This window comes from Copadichromis virginalis, unplaced genomic scaffold, assembly GCF_057382275.1.
Source record: "Copadichromis virginalis isolate Kocher_CV1m ecotype Utaka unplaced genomic scaffold, C_Virginalis_male_GT1.1 unmapped_scaffold_1, whole genome shotgun sequence".
NCBI lineage: Eukaryota > Metazoa > Chordata > Actinopteri > Cichliformes > Cichlidae > Copadichromis > Copadichromis virginalis.
In genome coordinates, this window is record NW_028188589.1 from 7320773 (window position 1) to 7344269 (window position 23497).

Sequence of the window (23497 nt, forward strand, 5' to 3'; positions counted from 1 at the left end):
TTGGAGGTCACTAAAATCAATATTGAATCTGTGTGCAACGTTGCCAAAACAATGTCGGACTCTGTAGTTTTCTCTGGTCCCCTCCCCAATCAGACCAGGAGTGACATGTTTAGCTGCATGTTCTCCTTAAATTGCTGGCTGCCTGAGCGGTGTCCCAGAAACGATGTGGGCTTCATAGATAATTGGCAAACCTTCTGGAGGAAACCTGGTCTTGTTTGGAGAGACGGCATCCATCCCACTTTGGATGGAGCAGCTCTCATTTCTAGAAATATGGACAAATTTATTAAACCCCCCAAAATATGACTATCCAGAGTTGGGACCAGGAAGCAGAGTTGCAGTCTTACACGCCTCTCTGCAGCTTCTCTCCTCCTGCTACCCCCCCAAAAACCCATCTCCATAGAGACTGTGTCAGCTCCCAAAAAGACAAAAAACAAACTAAAAACCAGCAACAAACAACTTAAACATAAACAATTACAAAGAAAGAACAATACAGTATCCACATCTGAACCAAAGAGTAAAACAGTGAAATGTGGATTATTAAACATTAGGTCTCTCTCCTCCAAGTCTCTGTTAGTACATGACTTAATAATTGATCAACAAATTGATTTAACTTCCATGTAGATGCTAAAAATGACAGCCTCAACATGGCATTTAATCTGTTATTAGACTCAATTGGTTTCTCTCAAAATGTAAAAGAACCCACCCACCACTTTAATCACACTCTAGATCTTGTTTTAACATATGGCATCGAACCTGAACATTTAACAGTGTTTCCTGAAAACCCTCTCCTGTCTGATCATTTTCTGATAACATTTACATTTACAATAATTGATTACACAGCGGTGAAGAGTAGACTTTATCAAAGTAGATGTCTTTCTGAAAGCGCTGTAACTAAGTTTAAGAATATAATCCACCCACTGTTATCATCTTCAATGCCCTGTACCAACACAGAGCAGAGCAGCTTTCTGAACGCTACCCCAACAGAGGTCGATTTTCTTGTTAATAATTTCACCTCCTCACTACGTACGACTCTGGATACTGTAGCTCCTGTGAAAACTAAGGTCTCTAATCAGAAGTATTTGACTCCGTGGTATAATTCTCAAACACGTACCCTAAAGCAGATGACTCGTAATCTGGAGAGGAAATGGCGTGTCACAAATTTAGAGGATCATCATTTAGCCTGGAGAAATAGTTTGCTGCTTTATAAGAAAGCCCTCCGCAAAGCCAGAACATCTTACTATTCATCACTGATTGAAGAAAATAAGAACAACCCTAGGTTTCTCTTCAGCACTGTAGCCAGGCTGACAAAAAGTCAGAGCTCTTTTGAGCCAACCATCCCTTTAACGTTAACTAGTAATGACTTCATGAACTTCTTCACAAATAAAATTTTTATCATTAGAGAAAAAATGACCAATAATCATCCCACAGATGTAATATTATCTACAGCTACTCTTAGTACCATTGATGTTAAGTTAGACTCTTTTTCTCCAATTGATCTTTCTGAGTTAACTTCAATAATTACTTCCTCCAAACCATCAACGTGTCTTTTAGACCCCATTCCTACAAAACTGCTCAAAGAAGTCCTGCCATTAATTAATTCTTCGATCTTAAATATGATCAACCTATCTCTAATGATCGGCTATGTACCACAGGCCTTCAAGCTGGCTGTAGTTAAACCTTTACTCAAAAAGCCATCTCTAGACCCAGCAGTCTTAGCTAATTATAGGCCAATCTCCAACCTTCCTTTCATATCAAATAGGGCTGGGCGATATGACCCAAAATTCATATCTCGATATTTTTTAGCTTGTTGGCGATATAAGATATATATCTATATATAGAGCAGATGTACATAAAATTTACTCAAAAATAAATTATGAGCATTTATTAAATAATAATGCTCCATAAATAAAAGAAAACAATGTTGTTTTTGTGCATAACAAAAAGCTCACAATTGTGCAGTCAAAATGTAAACTAAAAGACGCTGAGCACAATAACAAAGACAGATTTCACAGCTGCTCAGTTCCCAACTTGTACTGCGTGACTGACAGCCTGGAGTTTGAAATCCGCTTCACAACCACGTCTCTTAACAGGTGCCATTTATGGTCCTTATACACAGTAGGGTAATATTGTAATATTGTGTTGAAGCACAGTACGTATCACTCCGCGAGGCTCAGCCGTAATGTTCTGACAATCCATCAAGCGGTGCAGCTCCGTAGCTTACCAAAGTCGTACTAAAACATTTTTTGACAGATTGCTGAGCGCCGTGTTCCACATAAAATCGGTTCGCAGCCATCAAGCACAACCAGAATTCATACATAAGGCGCGCTGTCAACTTTTGAGAAAATGAAAGGATTTTAGTCCGTGCACCACCTCTGGGCTGCATGGCGTTAGCGTGGTTAGCTCGTTAGCGTGGTTAGCTAGCTAACACGTTGACGGCGTCCAGCCCCACACACGGGTCAGTAACTCGTTAATGGAGATTTGCCGTGTCCATCTTGTCGCTTCCTGCAGGTGAAGCAATGGGGGAGGAGGGGGAGTTGTGTTCAGTGAAGGAGAGGCGAGGCCGAGTAACGTTGTGAAGACGAAAGTGGACGAAAGAGAGGCAAACTTGCGGCTCCACAAGTATAATTATAATGTAACATAGACTATATCGATATAAAGGATATTGTCACATCTTATATCTCGTATAAAAATATATCGATATTTTTTAAAAACTCGATATATCGCCCAGCTCTAATATCAAACATCCTTGAAAGAGTAGTTGTCAAACAGCTAACAGATCATCTGCAGAGGAATGGTTTATTTGAAGAGTTTCAGTCAGGTTTCAGAGCTCAGCACAGCACAGAAACAGCTTTAGTGAAGGTTACAAATGATCTTCTTATGGCCTCTGACAGTGGACTCATCTCTGTGCTTGTCCTGCTAGACCAGGGGTGTCAAACTCAAATACACAGTGGGCCAAAATTCAAAACTGGAACAAAGTCGCGGGCCAACGTTAATATTTATTGAAAAAAATCTTCCTCCAAATATAACAAGGAACCTTTTCTTACAGACTCAAATAAGTTTTGCTGAAAAACTGAATATGGAATAAGAAACGCTTAATACTGAACGATATATAACTTATATAAACATATATAACTTAATATTGCACACATGCAAAATTGAAATTCCAATTAAATAACATATCACTGGAATGCATTTCTTAAGTAAAAATTGTATTTGCAGCCTTCTGATTTAAATTTTAGCAGTAAACTTTTTCCCCAGGCTAATAATAAATGTAAAAATAAAATAACAATAATAAACCACTTAACTAATAAAAATATCATTAAACGTGAAACCATTCAAGCCCATGTCTGGGAGTAGCAAGACAAATTGCACAAAGAAAATGGTAATTATAGCTCAGTTTGCTACACACTGATCTACTCTGATGCGTCCAAGCCAGACACCTGGCATCTCTTCTTGGATGCTAGTTCCTCAATGTCTGGGCTCAGGCTCTGTGCTGAGGAAATCCTCAGGATCGAGTGAAGGTGTTCATCGGTCAGACGTCTCCTGTGAGATGTTTTGGCCATCTTCATTGAGGAGAATAGTTGCTCACATAGGTAAGTGCTGCCGAACATGGAGAGCATCTGAGCAGCGTGGGTGCGGAGCCCAGGCATTGTGTCAGGGATGAAATGTGGAAATTGTGAAGCGCCCACAGCATCATACTTTGATTTCAGCGTGTCACTACACTGGAGTTCAATCAGCTCCATTTGGAGGTTTGTTGGTGCTTTTGCCACGTCAACTGCAAAAGGATTACTGAGCAGTTCAAATCGACATTTCTGGGCGTCAAAGTCGGCAAACCGCCAGGTAAACTCAGTACTGAGTACACAGAGTTTTTCAGCAAACTGTGCACATGGGAACACAGCAGTAGAGATTTGCATGTTCATCGTTTGGCAGCAGGGAAAATGGCCCAGGTTTCCTTGTAGCATCTGATTCTGCCACAAGCACAATTTCGTTTTAAAAGCCCTCACTGCAGTGTACATATCTGTGATGATACGCCCCCGTCCCTGAAGCTGCAGGTTCAGTGCAATGAGATGGCTCGTGATATCACACATAAAGGCCAGCTCACACAGAAACTCTTGCTCCCTGAGCTCAGCTGTGTCTTGCCCTTTGCTTTCCAGAAACTGAAATATTTCCTCGCGTAGCTCGAAACATCTGTTCAGTACTTTCCCTCGGCTTAACCACCTCACCTCCGTGTGATACAGCACGTCTCCGTATTCCGAACCACACTCCTCAAGAAAAGATTTGAATTGGCGGTGATTCAGACCTTTGGCTCTTATAAAGTTAACTACTCGTGTTACTGCGGTCATAACATGTTCCATCTTTAGGGCTTTGCCACAAAGTGATTCTTGATGTATGATGCAGTGATAAACAGTCAGCTCACCTGCACAGTTCTCCGCTCGCATCTTCTCCCGTACCCTGCCCACCAGTCCGCTCCTTTGACCACACATCGCTGGTGCACCATCTGTCGTTAACCCCACAAGTTTTTCCCATGGCAACTTCATTTCAGTTAGACATTTGGAAACCTCTTCAAATATTTCCTTCCCTGTGGTTGTTCCATGCATTGATTTTAATCCTAAAAGTTCTTCCGTAACACAGAGAGTTGAGTCCACACCGCGGATGAAGACTGAAAGCTGGGCAGTATCAGAGGCGTCGCTGCTCTCATCCACAGCGAGGGAGAATGCAACGAAACTGTTTCCCTTCTCCATCAGCTGGTTATTTAGATTGTTGGCAAGTTCACGTGTGCGATCAGCTACTGTGTTTCTGCTCAGGCTAACATTTGAAAATACTTGCTTTTTCTCTGGGCACACTTTCATCATACAACTTTTCACAAACTCTCCCTCACTGAAGGGCCGGGCTGATTTTGCGATCTCTGCTGCCACAACAAAACTAGCCTTTACAGCAGCCTCACTTTGTGATATGGCTTTTTTGAACATAGTCTGTTGTGAAACAAAACTTCTTTTCATCTCTTCTGCTTTCCGGCGCCTTTGAGTCATGTCCAGGTCCTTGTACTTCTCTTGGTGTTTCGTTTCATAGTGTCGTCTAATGTTGTACTCCTTGGTTAAAGCCACATGAGCTCCACATACAAGACAAACAGGTCTGTCTTTTACATAGGTAAACAGATATTCTGTCTCCCACCTGTCCAGGAAGCTCCTGTTTTCGTTCTTTCTTTTCGCCATTTTGGGAGAGGTAGCGCGGCAGTATTCATGCGGTTGCTATGACTACAGTAAACAGAGGAGAGGGCGTTAATGGGTCCTGTCCTGACTGACGCGCCAAAACGCCAACAGAGCATTCTGGGAGTTGTAGTATTAGCAGTACATGCGCTGCATAAGACCGGCGGGCCAGCTCTAATAGTAATTTGGTATGGCCTCGCGGGCCAAATGTAATTAGGCTGCGGGCCAAATTTTGAGTTTGACACCTATGTGCTAGACCTTAGTTCAGCGTTCGATACTGTCGACCATAATATCCTATTAGAGCGATCAGAACATGCTGTAGGTATTACAGGTACTGCACTGCAGTGGTTTGTATCATATCTATCTAATAGACTCCAATTTGTGCATGTAAATGGAGAGTCCTCTTCACACACTGAGGTTAATTATGGAGTTCCACAGGGTTCAGTGCTAGGACCAATTCTGTTTACATTATACATGCTTCCCTTAGGCAGCATCATTAGAAGACATAGCATATATTTACACTGCTATGCTGATGACACCAAGCTCTATCTGTCCATGAAGCCAGATAACACACACCAATGAGTTAAACTGCAAGAATGTCTTAAAGACATAAAGACCTGGATGGCCGCTAACTTTCTGCTTCTTAATTCAGATAAAACTGAGGTTATTGTACTCGGCCCTGAAAATCTTAGAAATATGGTATCTAAGCAGATTCTTACCCTGGATGGCATTACCTTGGCCTCCAGTAACGTTGTGAGAAACCTTGGAGTCATTTTTGACCAGGACATGTCCTTCAACGCACATATTAAACAAATATGTAAGACTGCGTTCTTCCATTTGTGCAACATCTCTAAAGTTAGAAATATCCTGTTTCAGAGTGACGCTGAAAAACTAGTTCATGCATTTATTACTTCCAGGCTGGACGACTGTAATTCATTATTATCAGGATGTCCAAAAAACTAGCTGAAAAGCCTTCAGCTGATCCAAAATGCTGCAGCAAGAGTCCTGACAGGGACTAGAAAGAGAGAGCATATTTCTCCTGTTTTGGCTTCCCTTCATTGGCTTCCTGTTAAATCCAGAATTGAATTCAAAATCCTGCTCCTCACATACAAGGTCTTAAATAATCAGGCCCATCTTATCTTAATGACCTTGTAGTACCATATCACCCTATTAGAGCACTTCGCTCTCGCTCTGCAGGCCTACTTGTTGTTCCTAGAGTATTTAAAAGTAGAATGGGAGGCAGAGCCTTCAGTTTTCAGGCCCCTCTTCTGTGGAACCAGCTTCCAGTTTGGATTCAGGAGACAGACACTATCTCTACTTTTAAGATTAGGCTTAAATCTTTCCTTTTTGCTAAAGCATATAGTTAGGGCTGGACCAGGTGACCCTGAATCCTCCCTTAGTTATGCTGCAATAGACGTAGGCTGCCGGGGGATTCCCATGATGCATTGAGTTTTTCCTTTCCAGTCACCTTTCTCACTCACTATGTATTAATAGACCTCTCTGCATTGAATCATATCTGTTATTAACCTCTGTCTCTCTTCCACAGCATGTCTTTATCCTGTCTTCCTTCTCTCACCCCAACCGGTCACAGCAGATGGCCCCGCCCCTCCCTGAGCCTGGTTCTGCCGGAGGTTTCTTCCTGTTAAAAGGGAGTTTTTCCTTCCCACTGTTGCCAAAGTGCTGCTCATAGGGGGTCATATGATTGTTGGGTTTTTCTCTGTATCTATGAAGCGCCTTGAGGCGACTTTTGTTGTGATTTAGCGCTATATAAATAAAATTGAATTTAATATATTCTGAGCTAAGTTGATCTATAGTGTTACATCATATTCTATAAGGATGTTATGTGTTTGTAGACTTTCTGCCCAGTTTGACCCATTTAGCAGAAGTCAGCCTGTTTAAGGCTCTGATATCTATTCTATGTGACTTAAAGCAGTTATGACATGGTCCGATTTTCTCACCCAATAAAGGAATATTTCATATATCAGTCTACTCTTCATTCTATCAGACACAGTTATCACACCTCCTACATTTGCTTTTACACATATATGTAAGCATTGAGCCAAATGTAATAATGCCAACATACTGAAGGAACAAAATTTGTCTCTTATATATGATACATCTGTATACACACTGTCACAGATACTTGTCTGTGAGTGAAGTGATTAATATAATAACTATAATATTGGCCATATCATATTTACACTGACTTTAGTCTCATGAACAACATCAGCTAATTGTTATTTACAGCTAATCTTAAACGACTGTTCAGCACAGAAATGAAGCCCAACAATCATGTTTCACAGTCCTGTGGTCTCAGCCTCAGATACTCATCAAATCACACAGAGCTCATGTAGAAACAAATGAACTAAATATGTTCTCCTTCATTTCTGTCAAACAAAGCTGTATGAAACGTTTCCAGCTGTTAGTATCATGGTTGCTAGGCAACCTGGGCAGCGCGACGGAGGCTAGACGTCCCATTTCACGAGCCTACGAGCCTCGCACTTCGGCCTTAGCGGTCTTTGAGTACGCGGCCCTTGAGGACTTTAAAGCTGCAGAACCTGAATCGGGATACAGCCATGATGATCTCCAGCCTCGTGCTCGCCAACATTCTCACCTGAGTTAAGAAGACAATCACTGAAATGGTCTCAGCAGGTCCTTTGATGACAGCAATGAAATGCAGTGGTAAGGCTTTTTGGGGATTAAGTTCGTTTTCATGGCAAAGAAGGACGATGCAGTTCATCTGATCACTCCTCATAACATTCTGGAGTGCAGGCAAAATGCTATTATAAAAACTTAAGCAGCAACTTCTCCAGGTTCCAATATTTATGCAATTCTCAAACCTTTTGGCCACGACTGTATAACCTCTTCTGAAGTTTAGTGGATATTATACATGGTTATGCTCAGGATGTGTCGGCCAGTTTCCACTGGAAACGCCTTTTGGTTAAACTGTCAGCGAGGAATTTGCATTTGCACTGTTACATTTTATATAACTTTAATGCACATAAACAACAGCTGCTTGTTTCAGTGAAAATACATTGATGGCTTTTTAATAAAGTTGTGCAGCTGTAAAGTATTTTGTCTGGTGTCAATTCTATCGTCAGCTACATCGTTATGGCAAATGTTCAAATGTATATGGTGATAAATATCTTTGGTCATATGGTCCTGCTCTGTCTGTCACCTTCTGTGTTGAGCTCATTGTTTCCTCTGTAGTGGCTGAGCTGAGTCCAAGTAGCTGAAAATGTTCCTCTGCTGCTCCGTCAGACTCTCCTCCTCCTGCTGATCAGCTGGGACACAAAACAGATCTTTGTTAGGCTCCACACTGCACTGAAGAGTCAAAGTGTCTCATATGTTCATCTGACAAGTAAAAGAACACATTTTTGTTTCCCGAGGTGGGCAACTTGTTGGAAACAAACACAAAAGGTTTGAGCACTGATACCTGCCATTGCTGGCATTGAAAGATGCAACGCCAGCAATGTGGATTGTCAAGACTCAAACCAATCATCAAGCAAAGACAACAGGGATCATTTGTTTCTGTTTATTTAGCATTCACAGCATTTGTAGTTGCCTTCTGTGCAGGGGAAGTCCACGCACACTGTGTGGTACCGCCATCCGCAGAAGGTGCATTCAACCTCTGTAAGAGAAACGAGATTGTCTGAGACTGAAATGATATTCACTAAAGAAGTGGTGATTTGTAAAACTTCACATTTTGATCCGGGACGTACTCTGCATGAAAACAAGCGCTCACTCTTCCTGCTCAACAAATGACAAGGGCGGAGCCTTATACCACGTGATACAGAAGCTGTGCCGTGTGATGCTAAAATTAGCAGGGAAAAAACAACGGAGAGCACGTCAGGGATGATGAGAAAGTGACAGGAGAAAATCCGTCCCGGTCAACCACCCAAACATCAATAACGGGAACCTTATACAGCGCTTCCCTATACACGTCGAACTCCCGCAGGCACAAAGACATTATGGAGGCTATCACTTATCACCTGACCAAAGATATGGCTCCATCAACACTGTGAAAAACGAGGGATTAAGGAAAACGATCAACACCCTAGACAAACGCTACACAGTGCCGTCCAGCAACTATTTTTCTATTGTTGCACTACCTGCTCTGTACACGCAGCGTCGAGCAACGGTGGAGACGGAATTTCAAGCAGGACAACATTTTGCTGCAACAACAAAACGTGAGACATTTGTTGTTTTATGTTTATTTATTGTTATGAGAGAATCATGATCTCAATTCTAAGCCAAAAAATGGTGATTCTCATTTTATGCAAAATCGTGCAGCCCTAACATTAACACAAAACTATTGTTTCACCAGAGAAACACACATGAAGAGAGAGAGAGAGACAATAACAGCTACCAAACAGTCGTCATAATTCGTCACACAATGAGAAAAGGACAAATCAACAAGTAACAATGACTAATTAATATTAAAATCTGTAACATAATGTATTGTTTGGAGTTTAGTCTGATTGGTTCAGGATGACCTGCCATTATCCAATCACACGTCTGCTTACCTGCATCTTTTCTCTTTTTTCTAACCTGAGCACCTGATGGCTTTGAACCTTTGTTGTCCATCTTCCATTGGTTTGAATTTTGCGCTCCAGTACAAACACAAATCCCCCAACCCGAGGATCAGCACAATTAACCTAACAGCAGGCACGTGCAAAGGGGGGGGGCTAGAGGGGCTTGAGCACCCGCCCCTTTCCTGATGGGTGCCCAAGGTGCCCTTTTGTTGAGGCAACTTTTTTTTTAAAAATTATTATTATTTTTTTTTTAATGTGTGTGTGCGCGTGCGGAGTCCTGTCTGTGCTCCTCAACAATAATATTTAACTATTAATCACATTTTGCTAAATAAAAGGATCTGACTTGCATCAGTCACATGATCACATTTAACCAATGATCGCCCTTGACGGCAGAACGCGCTGGTTACGAGCCGGGAACGAGCTCACAAAGAGCACGCGCATTTTTAGCGGTCCGGAGCTGTAGGAGAAACACAAGTTAACTCAGAGACACAGACTGATGCGACACAACCAGTAAGTAGGTGTACAGCGCACACTGTAGTGTGTAGCACCCAGGAGTATTAGCTTATTACGTACACGTTGGTAAGCTGTCTTGTTGCTACTGACGAACTGAAACAAACGAGCGTGCTGTGTGTGCAACAGCGCGACAAACATTACCTGTGCTTTTATTAACTGCACAGGTAGTGCTGGTCACAGCTACTGGCTACCTGTGTAAGGCTGTCATGGGTCTGTAGCTCTGTCACCGTTTTAGGGAACATATTTAGTTTTAAAGCAAGTTTCCGGGCTTTTCCTGCCTTTCTGGAGGGATTATATTTCACTAAAAACGATCTAATATGCATGTCCACATAATTATGCATTATTATAATTATAATATATTAAAAACCAGAGGTGTGGACTCGAGTCACATGACTTGGACTCGAGTCAGACTCGAGTCATTAATTTTATGACTTTAGACTTGACTTGAAAAAATGTTCTAAGACTTGTGACTTGACTTGGACTTTTACACCAATGACTTGGGACTTGAATTGGACTTGAACCGGTTTACTTGAAAAGACTTGATATTTTACCCCAAATACAAAATTTAACATGCATATTATATAGAGATTGAAAATGTGACGTCATTCAGGGGTAAAACCGCAAAGGATTCTGGGAACTCGTGGCAAGCGGTACTAGCGCACGCAGGCTTTCAATTAAAATCAGTTACACAGCGATAAAAAGAAACACAAAAATGTCAAGAAGCCGTTGTATTATTAACTGCAATAGCCGGTCGCATGACAGCCACGGGAAGCCGACGGGTAAAGAGATCGGTTGTTATCGGATTAGGTCGTGGAAGAGAAATTGTTCAAACCATGTTTCCGAAGTAACAAAGAGGCGACTGGATTGCAGCCATTCAAAGATCAAATATAACGTCCTAGAACACTCCAGCTCACAGGTTAGTCTGCTCCAAGCATTTCCACAAAGGTCAGTCTGCTGTTGTAGTTAATGCGTCATTTTTCTTAACATAATTGGTGATATAGGTTACAAGCAAGTCTGGCGCTGAACAGAAATTGTTGCGCTATGCTCCTTTATTTATTGTGCATAAATAGTAAATTGTCCTGACACAATATTGCGTTTCGCTTCTGTTATTATGGTACATTGACAAAAACATATACTTTTATTCACAGGATAAAACAGGTTTTTTGTATCACTAATTGCCCAGTACGATTACAGCATACAGTATTATTGTCACTGCTACATTTCTGTGATGGGTACCAGAAATTATTTCCACTACTAATTAATTACCGTTGAGCTCAAAGGTTATATTAATAAACGGTTAACGAATGTGTATTTATGAAGACGATTTGTGAGACTGGTAAACTTATGATACGTACGATGGTCTTTCGTTCTACACGGTGCATTTCAAGGTCCTGCACCCATCCGTCGGTAAACTGTACCTGGGCTTGTTGCAGTGACCTGAAGTTACTAAACTTCATGAGTGTATGCACTCACTCCAAGAAGCGTATAATTATAAATATGCATATAAATATGCTACGATGAGATAGCTGACTTCATCTAACTAGCAAATGTTGTCCAGGCTACGTTGGTGATGCAGTTTTTTTTTATGTGTATGATATTTTTGTCATGCGATTTTAAAGCCGGTCCTACAACCGCATCCAAGAATAACATGCAGCTTATCTCAGAACTGTCGGTGAAAATTATTCTTGGAGCTAAGTTTAATTGAGCTGCATTTTAAAGAGGTGCAATTTCACAATTTGTGTATATTTTCTAAGTTCACTATTTTGTCATGTGTTGAGAAAAACACAGATTTAAAAATTACATGGTCTAATATTTACATTTAGCATAACTGCAACATGCTTTTTTTCGTTTTTTTTTTAAAGACTCGAAAGGACTTGAAATTCAAAATTTCAGACTTGTGACTTGACTCGGACTTTTACACCAGTGACTTGAGACTCGACTCTGACTTGCCTGACATTACTTGAGACTTGACTTGAGACTTGAGGATAAAGACTTGAGACTTACTTGAGACTTGCAAAACAATGACTTGGTCCCACCTCTGTTAAAAACACACGCTGTATTTTAAAGAACATACATTAAGAAGCAGATTATATTAGATTTATATTTTAAATAAGACAACATTTGGATTTTACAGCAGTAAAATTATTGTATCTCTACAGTTTAAAAATGTAATAAGCTTTGCCTCTGCACAGAGTGGATAGTGAAACACATGGAATCATCATAAATACATTATTTCATATTTATTACTTCCCCCTCCTCTTTGCTTTATTATTGTAGCTCTAGTAATAAATAATAATGTAAGGATTCTGGATCAGCACCATGATGCCCATAGTATATACAGTATTCTGAAGAAGGTCTAAAATGTCACTGTGTGTGCGTGCATGTGTGTGTTTTATTTAGATGGATTTTTAAAAAAAATATTACTCATGATATAACATTGTGCAGACATGGCTGGTAAGGACATGAGGAGGAAACAGCAGGAGCTGTGTGAGGCTACTAAAGGCAGGGCTATAACATTTTTCTGTCATCATTTTATTATAGATTAAGTGCAAGAGTTGTTAGGTGTGGATAATTAGATTATAGTTTATTGCAATAGCAAGTTGTGCCTTGTTCTCACATAGACAGCAAGTGCAGAGTGATATATGAAATGATGGGATGGAAGGAAGAAGAGAAGCAAAGAGTGATTCACAGGCAGAGCCTAAATTATTTCTCACAGTTTTTTGTTGCCTTATGGTTCCAAGCGCTGTCACCAATCTTTGCATTTTGTTATTATCTCATGACACTTGTTTAATCAGCTACCATCTCTCCTGCGGACTTTTTAATGTCTACAGTCTCAGACCAACACAGCCTGCCCTCATAGCTGGACTGGCCATCGGGCATACCGGGCATTTGCCCGGTGGGCCACTGGCGATTTTTTTTTTTTTTTTTGGGGAAGGGTATAAACAATGAAAGGTGTTGGATTGGCCAATTGGTCATGATCGACTCTGGGCTGGACCAATTACAGCCGAGGAGGTCGGATGCACCCTCCCCCTTGTTTAGCAATCTTATAGACGAACTAAAGAAAATGGAGAACAAAAAAAGGAAAGGAGGTGCCGAAAAAATTAGGGCCAAAAAGAAATAAGCCCTTCAGGCAGACGCTGCCAAATGTGTGAAAATTACTGAATTGTTTGGTGGTAGCTATGGCACAGCTTCCATAGATTTAGCAACATCAGCAAGTGGTGGAGGCCAGCAGGTGGATGAAGGAAAGGGGAGGCAAGAGGAGGAGAGACCCGAGGTGGCCGCCGGTCATAGTGGCAGAGGAACTGAACTTCAGGTAAGAAGTTATGACCTGCTGTCTATCTGTGTCAGATAGAAACTAATTTTAGTTGTAGTTTGTTTTCGTTGTGGTGACTTTATACAGTCGCTTAGAATAACTCGTACAGCGTAACTAGCATGACGGAGTTTATATACTGCTGGGCGGGTGCTATGAAGTTGCTGATAGTAAATTTTATTTTATGCTTAAGGTTAGTTTCTCAAACTTCTCAAAATCTTAACAAATTGTGCCAATCCTTACATGTTGCACCAGGCTGATTTATCATCAAAAGTGGAGAAGTCTGTGACAGAGGAGACAGAAGAGCAGCAGAGAGAGATGGAAGAGCAGGAGAGAGAGATGGAGCAAGAGAGAGAGATGGAAGAGCAAGAGAGAGAGAGATGGAAGAGCAGGAGAGAGAGATGGAAGAGCAAGAGAGAGAGATGGAAGAGCAGGAGAGAGAGATGGAAGAGCAAGAGAGAGAGATGGAAGAGCAAGAGAGAGAGATGGAAGAGCAGGAGAGAGAGATGGAGCAAGAGAGAGAGATGGAAGAGCAAGAGAGAGAGATGGAAGAGCAGGAGAGAGAGATGGAAGAGCAAGAGAGAGAGATGGAAGAGCAAGAGAGAGAGATGGAAGAGCAAGAGAGAGAGATGGAGCAAGAGAGAGAGAGATGGAAGAGCAAGAGAGAGAGATGGAAGAGCAAGAGAGAGAGAGATGGAAGAGCAAGAGAGAGAGATGGAAGAGCAAGAGAGAGAGATGGAAGAGCAGGAGAGAGAGATGGAAGAGCAAGAGAGAGAGATGGAAGAGCAGGAGAGAGAGATGGAAGAGCAAGAGAGAGAGATGGAAGAGCAGGAGAGAGAGATGGAAGAGCAGGAGAGAGAGATGGAAGAGCAAGAGAGAGAGATGGAAGAGCAGGAGAGAGAGATGGAAGAGCAAGAGAGAGAGATGGAAGAGCAGGAGAGAGAGATGGAAGAGCAGGAGAGAGAGATGGAAGAGCAAGAGAGAGAGATGGAAGAGCAGGAGAGAGAGATGGAGCAAGAGAGAAAGATGGAAGAGCAAGAGAGAGAGATGGAAGAGCAAGAGAGAGAGATGGAAGAGCAAGAGAGAGAGATGGAAGAGCAAGAGAGAGAGATGGAAGAGCAAGAGAGAGAGATGGAAGAGCAAGAGAGAGAGATGGAAGAGCAGGAGAGAGAGATGGAAGAGCAGGAGAGAGAGATGGAAGAGCAAGAGAGAGAGATGGAAGAGCAGGAGAGAGAGATGGAAGAGCAGGAGAGAGAGATGGAAGAGCAGGAGAGAGAGATGGAAGAGCAAGAGAGAGAGATGGAAGAGCAGGAGAGAGAGATGGAAGAGCAGGAGAGAGAGATGGAAGAGCAAGAGAGAGAGATGGAAGAGCAGGAGAGAGAGATGGAAGAGCAAGAGAGAGAGATGGAAGAGCAAGAGAGAGAGATGGAAGAGCAAGAGAGAGAGATGGAAGAGCAGGAGAGAGAGATGGAAGAGCAGGAGAGAGAGATGGAAGAGCAAGAGAGAGAGATGGAAGAGCAGGAGAGAGAGATGGAAGAGCAAGAGAGAGAGATGGAAGAGCAGGAGAGAGAGATGGAAGAGCAGGAGAGAGAGATGGAAGAGCAAGAGAGAGAGATGGAAGAGCAGGAGAGAGAGATGGAAGAGCAGGAGAGAGAGATGGAAGAGCAGGAGAGAGAGATGGAAGAGCAAGAGAGAGAGATGGAAGAGCAGGAGAGAGAGATGGAAGAGCAGGAGAGAGAGATGGAAGAGCAGGAGAGAGAGATGGAAGAGCAAGAGAGAGAGATGGAAGAGCAGGAGAGAGAGATGGAAGAGCAGGAGAGAGAGATGGAAGAGCAAGAGAGAGAGATGGAAGAGCAGGAGAGAGAGATGGAAGAGCAGGAGAGAGAGATGGAAGAGCAAGAGAGAGAGATGGAAGAGCAGGAGAGAGAGATGGAAGAGCAAGAGAGAGAGATGGAAGAGCAAGAGAGAGAGATGGAAGAGCAGGAGAGTGAGAGCCAGGGCATCGATGACTTTGCTCGCCCTGAACCTGCCATATTACAGGCCTTCTTAGATTACCACCCACAGCAGAACAGTAGCAGTGCAGTTGTGATGAGGGTGTTCAGCTGTAAAGATGGCACCAACAGGAAGTGGCTTACTTATTGCAAAGAACGCCATTTATTGTTCTGCTTTGTGTGTCTGGCATTTGCAAGGCTGACTGACACCAGCACATTTATAACAGGCATGAGTGACTGGCGACATATACATCTGCGCACAGAGGAGCATGAAAAGAGCACTACACACCAGACCTGTGCTGAAGCTTTTTTCTTAAGGTGCTCAAAAGGCAACATCAGGAGCTTGTTTGCTGGCAGTCAGTTGTCAGCTCACAGAGCACAAGTGAAAAAGAGACGGCAAGTTTTAGAGCGTATAGTGGATGTGATCAAAGTACTTGGGAAGAGGGGACTCAGCTATAGGCATGTGGAGAATGAGGCTGCATACACTTTAGGTGATAACACCATCGATCATGGTAACTTTCTGGAACTGATTGTGTTATTAGGCAAGTATGATATGTGCCTTGGAGAACATTTGAATGACTGCATTGAAAAAAGCAAGAAGTTGCATCAGACCAGTGGATCAAGAGGTAGAGGATCTCTCATCACCCTACTCTCCAAAACAACTGTCAACTCAGTGATTGATGCACTTGGCCATCTCCTTCAAGAGAGCATCGCCAGTGATGTCCAGAAAGCTGGGATGTTTTCTGTTCAGCTAGACACAACCCAAGACATCACAGGTTATGATCAGTGTTCAGTAATCATCAGGTATGTTACTGAGTCTGTGCAGGAGAGGCTTGTCTCCATAGTGAGGTGCGAAGCATCCACGGGGCAGTACTTTGTAAACTTGCTTTCCGGAGTTTTAGAGCATCTGAATCTAGACAAGGCCATGTGCATTGGGAATGCATTGCATGCCGGGAACTCCTGGCAAAACAATCCAAGTACCGCATCAAATACAAGCATTTGCAATTGCAGCACCGCAAAACGTTCATTCTCCGGTTCCAATACCTTCTTGTCTTTTCTTTGCCGCACAAAAAAGGAATGTACAAAACGACGGAGAACAATGCCGGTCCGTACAAAGACAGACTCGACGAAAAGACAAAGAAAAGATACGAGGAAAAATCAAAGGAGTGAAAGGGTCAGACCCTTACGAGCACACAGAGGGACAAAAGACGTTAGCGTGCTGCCCAACTTTCACCACGCTCAGATTTATAATTATACGCTTCTTGGAGTGAGTGCATACACTCATGAAGTTTAGTAACTTCAGGTCACTGCAACAAGCCCAGGTAGTTTACCGACGGATGGGTACAGGACCTTGAAATGCACCGAAAGACCATCACAAATCGTCTTCATAAATACACATTCGTTAACCGTGTATTAATATAACCTTTGAGCTCAACGGTAATTAATTAGTAGTGGAAAAATAATTGTAATATTTGAGCCATTTCTGCTGTCCAACTACTTCTTACAAAATACATTTTTAATGTTAATTAGATTTTTTTTACGGCAGAAATAAAGGTTATATAAAAGTCACTGCCAAAGACTGATTGCGGCTTCTACCTTGTTACACTAATGTTGTTTGTAGCTCAGTATGACTTTATGTCATCCATGAGGGATGCATTTGACATATGTTTCACATATTATAGCCCAACAAGTTACTTATAGCAATTTAAATACGAGCAATCAGTTTCTTTGCAAATAAATTAGTTTTTGGCACAACACCGGCTATTGCAGTTAATAATACAGCAGCTTCTTGCCATTTTTTGTGTTTCTTTTTATCGCTGTGTAACTGAGTTCAATTGAAAGCCTGCATGCGCTAGTACCTCTTGCCAAAAGTTCCCAGAATCCTTTGCGGTTTTATCCATGAATGACGTCACATTTTTGGTGGGCCGGTCTCCAGTCAAAATGCCCGGGCCGATTTTTTGTCCCAGTCCAGCCCTGCCTGCCCTCCAGCACTATCCACAGCAACCCCTCAACAGCAACATTGTACCCATCAGGTAAAGCATCGGCTACGTTTGCTTTGCCTTGTTGCCCATATTAGATTCTTGATGAAAGTGTGTTGTTGTTATTCAGCCTGGTTCAATGTGCCCCTTTTTAACTTTGAGCACCCGCCCCTTTAAACCTCTCTGCACGGCCCTGCCTAACAGACCTACACCTTAGTTCACAGATTCACTTTGTCTAAGGTTGATTTCTGGGATTTCACACAACCCAGGATTCAGATCGTGAATCCATGATGGGCTTGGATTTACATCATTATAAATGAAATGTGCTCTACTTGGAAGCAGCCGGCCCCGCCCCTTTTGACGGGTTGTGTGAGACTTTAAATCATCAAACTGTAAATTATAAATTAAATTGTTATTGATCCTTTACCCCGAGTCCTAAAGTGTAGATTTATTTTCTTACTCTTCTTATATTTATTGTTTGTTTACTTGCACCGCTGTAACTGCAGCCTCGTCGTCTCGTCTCTCTATATGCTGGACTGTCTGTAGCGGAGATGACAATAAAGTTTACTTTGACTTCAGCAGCGCGCAGGCGCACCGAGGGCTCTCGCGCTCACTTTATAGAATTTAGAAAAAACATGGGTGCAGATTATAAGTCTGTATCATAATATCTGTTTGTTGTTTTTATTTTGTTTTGCGAGTTGGTTATTAGATGCCGCTCCAGCCAGCCAGAGACTCCCCGCCGCCCCGCCCTCTCCTCCCTGTGCCGCCAGCAGCAGGCGCACCTCGCAAACGGAGGGCGCCCTTACTCCCAGCAAATGGCTGATAGAAAACCGATCGGTGCCTACGAATTTCCCAATATGCGCTGGCATGACGTCGGGGAAGCATGGGTACGACCGATTATTTTATTTTTTTCTTGCCCGTGATGCCCCCCCCACCACGATGCATTCTATTGGTTTGCACACTTACACACACCCAGCTGTGGTTTCCTGTTTTGCTGGACTCTGGAGAGCCCCGCCTTTAACGCTCTTCTCTCACAGAGAGCAACAGAAAACTTGGAAAAACTCCAGATTGACTGAACTCAGTTCAAAGTTACCTTGACACCTTTAGATGTGAGACGTAGTGATGGTCCGCTTGAAGCTGACGCTCCGGTGCGTGTGTCAGAAAGATCAACGCGCTGCTTCAGAAGCACCGTGTCGAGGCTTGATTCGTTTGGCCAGAGTCACGTGATCAGTGACGTCTGAAGCTTCGTTTAGAACGTACCTTTTTTTAAATCGAACTTTATTGAAACACAATGAGTATACAACATACAAACAGATGAAGTTTACAAAAGAACAGAACATGAACATACAGAACCAGGAGTAAAAAAATGATGATATGAGTAGGCGAAAAAAATCAACATATAAATATTGTTCTGAGAGGCTTTTTGTTGGTTGAGTCTGAAATTGATTGTATGTACAATTCATATCCTTATAAAACGGCAGAAATATGGTGTTTTATTAATAAACTTACATTTATGGATATAAAATAGCTAAAAGTATTAACAAATTTTTTATAAAAAACATTTATCATTCTTCCTGGGGAACTTAAAGAAACAGAATAAAACATTTCCCATCGTAAAGAAAACTCCCTTAAAATATAGACAATAACAAAACTGCTAAATTCTTCCAGAATCTCTGTGTAGAGGAACCAAAAGAGATGTGCCACAGTTTCTGGATGATCCCCACAGAAAGTTCAATTAGTATTTATGTCTCTTTTAAATGTTACCATATAGTGACTGGCTGGGTCACATTTATGAAGAATTTTATATGAGATTTCCTTCACCTTGTTCACAATTAGATATTTATGGGATCATCCAGACTGTCTTCCAGGTGATATCTGGAACATGTCGGTTCCAGTAAGATATTCTATATATGGGAGAGACATGAGATCTTCTTGGAATAAACTACGTATTCTCTTATTGCTGTTACCAAGTTCCTGTGAAAAGCAGATTTTTCCCACTGCTGACTCAGCTGGATCAGGGAGAGTGACTGAGGCAGATATTGAGCTGTCAGTGTTTTTATATAACATTAAAGTCCCTGAGGGTATGGCACCAAGCACCATTGAGAATTCCCCAACACTGACGGGAAAATTATATAGTGTAAGGAATTCATTGTAAGTAAGTAGTACTCCCTCGTTAAATTTTAAAACTTAGTAGCGGCCGCCATTGTTGGCAGCTGAAATTTGGCTGGGCCGCGCTATGAATTCTGGGATATGGTGGGCCACGAAGGACACACCCGACCCATCCTTCAAACTCGGGGGAATGAAGGACGCATTTGAAGGAGTCGAGGAATCGGGACAGCCTTCGTCGCCTGGCTGTGACGTCATCGGCCTTCAAATGCGGCCTCCGGAGGATGCAGCCGACGTTTTGGGACACAGCTTGTGTGTCTTTGTTGGTCATGTGACCTCCCAGGGACTACACATGGAAACGAGCAGTTTAGCTCAAATCTGGCAGGTTTCCATCGTCTGTTTTTGTCCTGATGTCCATGAACATGAACACTGTCCCTGTCAAACACGTCCAGATAATCTGATCCAGTGTTGTTCTTCTTCTGTGGTGTTTGTGATGGAGCTGCTGATCCTGATGTCCTCCACCAAGGGGGCAGCAAATTCAGCTGACTGTCATCATTTATTAAAAAGATGTAACAATGTGACATAATGCAATATAATAGTGTCAGTTACACATTGTGGGTTGCACTGTGGCCAGAATGGACATTACCTCCTGCCTAATGGAAGCTGTCAGCCATCCTGCAACCATGAATTAGATAAGCAGAAGTGAAGGGATTGTTAACAACAATTTAATAATAAAATGTAATGTGATAGTTGCACTTTATTAGCGACCCACAATCGTATGAATAATAACCATGAATGCACTGCATGCTCATAGCAAGTTCTTTAGGTTTAAAGTGAGATCCTGCTTTAAAGGGCGCTTCATCTGCTGGGAATGACATGTTTCTTCTAGTATGTAAGGCTCAGCCCATCTTACTGGGACTTACTTTTGTAGATCCACATGCTCTAAACCTGCTGCTCCATGATTGGTGCAGAAGCTTTAAGCTACTATTAACAAATAATGACCATGGACTTAGTTGTTACTACAATAACTTATCATTGAGCAACTTCTATATTTAATTTTACTTGTAAAACTATGCAAGTAGAATTGAATGGGGCACAGTGAGCTGAGCACAGGCCCACTCTGTGACACTCAGAGGTTTGTGGATATCATACTGAGAGTATTGGACACAGTGCAGCCAGCTTGCAGCCACTTTCCCACCACTTTAGCACAATGTTTACATGAGACTCAGCCACACTAATGTTCCTGGGCAGACATGTGGTGCAGCATGGCTGATGGCACTGTACCTGCAGCTGTCATGGACAAGAACCACTCAATACCTCACCCAAGCCAAGCCTGTGCTGATGTTGTGATCTGAGACCGAGACACTAACCCAGGATCATGATATGATGTTGTGAGAGTTTCACTAAGAATTAGCTCTGATTACAAGATTTCAATCTATCGTAACTCTAATTTGTATTTACTTCAGTTTGTTCATCTTGGAGCTGTGTGCAGCTGAGGACAGTCTTATTATTACCAGGTGAGGATATGTAACAGCCACAGTCTGTAGAGATGATGTCACCATGGAGTGGTGATGTCACTGGAGCTGCCAATATGTGACTGTAGAGTCTTTCTTGTGTGGATCTTTTGGTGTGCTTTCAGGTGATATGGAGATTTAAAAGTCTTGTCACACAAGTCACATTTATAAGGTCTCTCCTTATAAATGCCCTTAGGCTCCATAGTCGAATCTTATTCTGATAGCTCATTGTCTATGAGGCTGCAGTCAGGCGCCCTGGTCCTTTAACCGCGTTACAAGTGGCGAACCAGCCAGGAGCCAGGAGCCTTTGTGTGTGAATATTTTGGGGTCTTACGTACAATTTTCTTTACTTATTTACTTCGCTTTTGCTGAACATAAAATCAAAAATGGATTCAGTTGCACTTTCTGGCATAAATATATCACAGTCTGTGATGATCTCCGGTGTGTCTAACACAAAATCTGATAATGAAATTCTTGACTACTTGCGTACTTATGGAAATCTTAGCCGTCATTTTTACGTAAATGATCCCGCAAGTACTTTCTTCAAAAACCTGATCGCTGAGTTTGTAGATACCACTGCTTTTACAACTCTAGAGCCGTTTCTGCCATACACCCACTGTTCTAAAAGTGTTGCCGACCTTGTTTTCCGCGTCACAGCTTTGGCCTGTGAGTACGCCGCCACGGAGGACAGCAGCAGTCCCCCTCCCAATTACCTCAAAGAGCTCAAGCATATTGCTGATCGCAGCGGGCACCGGTTTGAAGATGTCTTGAAGACAGTAATGAGGCAGATTGGTCAACATTTGCATGAAGCAGGAGCAGGTGATGATGGAAAAGTTGAATATGATGAGGAAAATGGAGTAGATGAGGACATTGGTGTAGAGGAAGAAGAAAGGGAACTGGAGCAGCAGCAATTGTCTTCACCTCCTGCCAGACAGGTTCCCACTGACCAGCAGGGGGCACGACCTCGTCAAAGCCAGACTGGACCAACTCCAAGAGTATCACTCACAGCCCCTGATCTCAACCCACCACAAATACAAAGGGTTGTTGTTGAGCATGTGGTCCGAAACCCAGACATAAGCACCACAACTTCACTACGTCTCCGTGCTTTTTCAGGAAGGATTCCTAAGCCAAGTAGTGAAGCAGATTTTGAATCATGGCGTTCCCAAATTGATCTACTGCTTGCCGACCCCAGTTTGTCAGCTCTATACGTCGCCAGGCGTATTATAGAGAGCCTGTTGTCACCTGCTGCTGATTTGGTTAAAGGTCTAAGTCCCAACACATTGCCTTCAGTCATACTAAGTGTACTTGACTCCGCTTTTGGAACAGTTCAAGATGGTGAAGAATTGTATGCTCAATACTTAAACATTCTTCAAAATCCAGGTGAACGACCATCCGCTTACCTCCAAAGATTGCAGCTAACCCTCAGCACTGTTGTAAAGCAAGGAGGACTTGCAGCTGCTGACATGAATAAGCATCTGCTGAAGCAGTTTTGTCGTGGGTGTTGGGATAACACTATACTAACCAAACTACAATTAGAACAGCAAAAGGACAACCCCCCACCTTTCTCTGACTTGTTGTTGTCGTTACGGACAGAAGAAGACAGACAAATTGCTAAGGAGTCACTTATGAAGAAATACATCGGTTCATCAAAACAAAAAGCTAACATCCAATCCCAAAGTACTTGTTCTTGTGGGCACTCTACAGCCAATGAAGAGCTAAAAGAAATGAAAAAACAACTCCAAACCCTCCAACAGCAAATGTCCCAACTTTTGTCCCAAAAACGTCCAACCGAGTCAAAGTTTAAGCCACGACAAACCAAATCCAGTCATTCTTCACCTCAGTCAAATACCAGACCCAAGCCATGGTACTGTTTTAACTGTGGAGAAGATGGCCATGTTTCTTCCACCTGCAACAACAGAGCAAACTCCAGTCTTGTTGAACAGAAAAAGAGCCAATTAAGAAAAAAACAGCAAGAATGGGACACTAGAAATACTTCATCTTTAAACTAGAAGGAGTTTCTGTGGTGGGACACACAGGAGCTGCGTGCACGAACAGTCCCAGAAACCACAACAAATCTCCATTGTTGCCTAAAGGGCTTGTGGGGACGAAAAGCACAGGCCAAATTCAAATCAAAGGCAACCATTTCAACTGTCTTCTTGATTCTGGCTCTCAGGTTACTACGATTCCTTTTTCCTTCTATAATACTTACCTTTCAGACCATCCAATCAAACCACTGGATGATCTGTTGGAAGTAGAAGGAGCAAATGGACAAGCCGTACCTTACCTGGGATACATTGAGATTAACATGACGTTCCCAGCTAATTTTCTTGGCTCATCCATTA

At 42.4% G+C, this 23497-nt stretch overlaps 2 protein-coding genes across 4 annotated transcripts in view; one reads left to right on the forward strand and one right to left on the reverse strand.

Moving 5' to 3' along the window:
- The window catches only part of LOC146679702 (protein NLRC3-like), a 230715-nt gene that overhangs the window by 90894 nt on the left and 116324 nt on the right, over positions 1–23497 (forward strand). The window lies entirely within an intron of this gene.
- On the reverse strand, positions 2487–5711 carry LOC146679705 (general transcription factor II-I repeat domain-containing protein 2-like). The gene has a single exon (XM_085450139.1). The coding sequence runs from the start codon at positions 5211–5213 to the stop codon at positions 3414–3416; it is 1800 nt and encodes a 599-aa protein (XP_085306265.1). The 5' UTR covers positions 5214–5711; the 3' UTR covers positions 2487–3413.